Source organism: Argiope bruennichi, chromosome 6, assembly GCF_947563725.1.
Source record: "Argiope bruennichi chromosome 6, qqArgBrue1.1, whole genome shotgun sequence".
NCBI classification, from domain to species: Eukaryota; Metazoa; Arthropoda; class Arachnida; order Araneae; family Araneidae; genus Argiope; species Argiope bruennichi.
In genome coordinates this window covers 17,852,141-17,855,741 of record NC_079156.1, presented here as the reverse complement: position 1 = coordinate 17,855,741, position 3,601 = coordinate 17,852,141, and the positions used below count along the sequence as shown (strand labels likewise).

Genomic DNA, 3,601 nt, shown 5'->3' with positions numbered 1-3,601 from the left:
TCCGATTGTTGCACAAATCATGGAACAACTGTCAGTACTGATGAAAAGAGACTTCGACGTAATTTTCTGCTGGGTACCAAGTCACGTTGGAATCTATGGCAATGAGCTTGCAGATCAGGCTGCAAAATTCGCTTCAATTCCTCTTGAATTTCGTGTTCCCTTCTGTGATATTTCGGGATATATCAAACGATATATCTATGAGGAGTGGCAGAAAGTTTGGGACACGCAGGTTGATAACAAACTACATGCTATTCAACCAAAAATAAATATGTGGTCAGTTTTACAAAATCGATGCGCAGATGTAAAATTAATTCGTCTACGCATTGGGCACACAAGATATACACATAGACATTTACTGTTTGGTGAACGAGTCCCTCATTGTACGAACTGTGGAGTAGTCAATTCAATTGCACACATTCTTACTCAATGCCCTAATTTTACTTCTGATCGTTTAACTTACTTCCATTCGCCCATTTTAAATTTACAGGACTTAGTGGGTGAGAAACCTCACTCAAAACTTTTTGACTTTTTAAAAGCCATTGGTTTTTTTCATAGTATTTAAAATTGAGATTTATTTTGATTCTTGTGTCAAATCATTATATATCGTATATCTTCTTAACTTTTGACGTTTTACAATGCATCTTTCTTTTATCTACACATTTTATAATGGAACTGTTTAAAAATCCTTGTGAATGGCGCAGCTTGTCCTAAATTGGACCTTGTGCCAAAAAACCATATCATACCATACCATACCTTTTGATCAACACCCCTCAGGGGCTCACCTTCTATAGGTGAGTACGGGTGTCCCAATCCCGAGGTTCCCAGGGATCTATACTCCCTTTCAGTTCGCTCTCCTCTACGCCTTCTGCTTTCTGCTGTGTCTTTCCTTCCCTCGACGGCAAGCGAGGGGGCTCTCCATGAGAAGCTGTCGCCGCTCTGTTTGCTTCTTGCTTCTCGCTTCTCGCTTCTCATGGACAGCCAAAGTCCCACGTGTTGGCCGTGCGTGGCTACCCATTTGACAGACGGGTGGTGTTCTGTGGTCCCCTGTGCATCAATCGGCTGGTAGCTAGTCACCTGAGTGGCTAGTCTGCTAGGGATCAAGCGAAGGGGTTACTCCTTGGGCTTGGCGTTAAGGGTGGTCACTGTCCCCGGGGGTAACTCCGAGCGTATAGGTTCCGGCTAGCACCAAGGTAAGCGCCGAGGCAGGGAATGGCCAGAGCCGGTGGCTGCCTTCCCTTATTGGGCTCCGTGGTGGGCGGTGCCGTCGGGCCCGAATCTTTTTCAATATCGTATAGCTCCTCCCAAAAAGGGTCCCTTCAGTGGGCGTCGTTTAGTTCCTCAGTCTTCTAATATGGATTTTCATTTTGATAAATATTTTGTATTGAAACGTATTTCGGAAAAAAATGAAACATTTGAAAGCGTGTCGCCATTTTTAGTACAGAAAGGGATCACAGCAACAATCTATCCGTCAGATGCGATCTGGTGACTTGCTGGTAGAGATCAAAACTCGTAAGCAAGCTCACCAAATTCAAAAATTAAAAGTCTTGTCAACAGTTCCTGTCAGTGTCAGCCCCCACCACTCATTAAACACATCTAAGGGTGTTATCATTTGTGGGGAAATATTCAATCTTCCTGTAGACTTAGTTGCATCTGAAAGGAAATCTCAAGGTGTCACACATGTACAACGCATTACTATCCGACGAGATGGTAATGTTCTTGAAACCAAACATCATATTCTAACTTTCAAATCACCAAAATTACCAGAATTTGTCTATGCAGGGTATATAAAATTACCTGTCAGACCATACATTCCCAATCCCTTAAGATGTTTTAATTGTCAGCGTTATGGACACTCTAAAGCAAATTGCCGCGGGACACTCACTTGTGCTCGCTGTGCTGCTAAAGACCACGATAGCCAGCAATGTTCTGCACCCGAAAAGTGCGTGAACTGTGGCGGCAGTCATGCGTCATACTCTAGATTATGCGAACGTTGGCAACTTGAAAAGAAAATAATAACTCTTAAAATCAAAGAAAACATTTCCTATCCTGAAGCTAGGCGAAAACTTGTAGTACAAACGCCTACTCCGGGTCTGAGCTATGCATCTGCTCTGCAAAAATCCTTTTATGCCAATTGTTTGTGTCCAAATTGTACAAAAACTGCCAACCGCTCAAAAATAACTAAAGACATCCGATTCTGATACAGAACAATCTGTAAACAGCACATCTGACACTGGCATACCAGCAAAACCTAATTCAAAAAATAAGTTACAAAAATCATTGAAGTTAAAATTAGCAAAGCGTGGTCAAACGCAGAAAGAACTCTCTGCGAAACTGAAAAAATCTTCGAAAAATTCTGTCGCTTTAGGACTTGCGGCTCGGGGTATAGCCCACAAGGATTTAACATCCGTATTCGGTGGCATATCAAATACTCCCGACCTTAAATTGCATCCTTCGGAGGATGAAAATGAATTTGAAATGAGTTGCGACGTTTCTGAAACTCCTGTTGTTGCTCTTAATAATTCTTTTCTTAAGCATCTCTCTTAATGGGTACCTTCCTTTCTTGGAATTGTCGCGGCTTGCGGTCCAAACTTCTTGATGTAAAGACTATGATCAACCACTTTCATCCTGTTTGTTTTTGTTTTCAGGAAACATTTATGACACCTAATATTACGTTCAAGTTACGCGGTTACAACTGTGTTCGTAAAGATACAGACACTGGAGTGCGCAGTTCTGGAGGTGTCTGCATCTTGACATCAAATCTTTACCCAAGTACACCTCTTACTTTGCATACACCTCTACAGGCTGTGGCTGTGCAAGTTCACATCCGAACACTGGTTACAGTCTGTAGTATCTACCTGCCACCCCATAATGCCATTCAACAACAGGATCTTGACAACCTAGTGGACCAACTTCCTTCACCTTTTATTTTACTTGGCGACTTAAACGCACATATCACGTTGTGGGGTTCGGATAGTACAAACTCTCGTGGGCGGCAGATTGACAGTTTATTTCTAATAACTGTCTAATAACGATGATAAAACATACTTCCATGAACCCACATGTAGCTTCCATAGTCTTGATCTGGCAATATGCTCACCTGAACTTCTGCCATTATTGACCTTTACTGTTAGTGATAATTTATATAATAGCGATCATTTCCCGATCATTGTCTCCCAGGCTGATAGAGGCGAAGCGACTCATTGTCCTCCGCGTTTCGTATTCCAGCGGGCAGACTGGCATAAGTTTTCTCAATTGGCAAAAATTACTGAGAGTATGGTCAATGTACCAGACATCATGGAAGCAGTTCAAAACGTCACTGAATGTTTGATAAATGCCGCTAATTATGCCATTCCTAAAAGTTCACCACGTCCGAGAAAATTCCGTAGACCGTGGTGGAACGATGCCTGTCGCGATAGTTACAAGAACCAAAAGAGACTCTGGAACAAATTTAGAAGGTACCCAACCACAGAGAACCTGATCGCTTTTAAAAGAGCTAAAGCCTTTGCACGCCGCATTCGTCGCTGTAGTCAGAGGGAATCATGGGTAAAATATATTTCTTCAATCGCATCTCGAACCTCAAGTCAGCAATTGTGGAGAAAAG

General features: G+C 42.3%; 1 protein-coding gene across 1 annotated transcript; it reads left to right on the top strand.

Moving 5' to 3' along the window:
- The first annotated feature begins 1,472 nt into the window (after positions 1-1,472).
- On the top strand, positions 1,473-2,198 carry LOC129971320 (uncharacterized). The gene has a single exon (XM_056084955.1). It carries the CDS (start codon positions 1,473-1,475, stop codon positions 2,196-2,198), a length of 726 nt encoding a protein of 241 aa, XP_055940930.1.
- Positions 2,199-3,601: the final 1,403 nt, after the last annotated feature.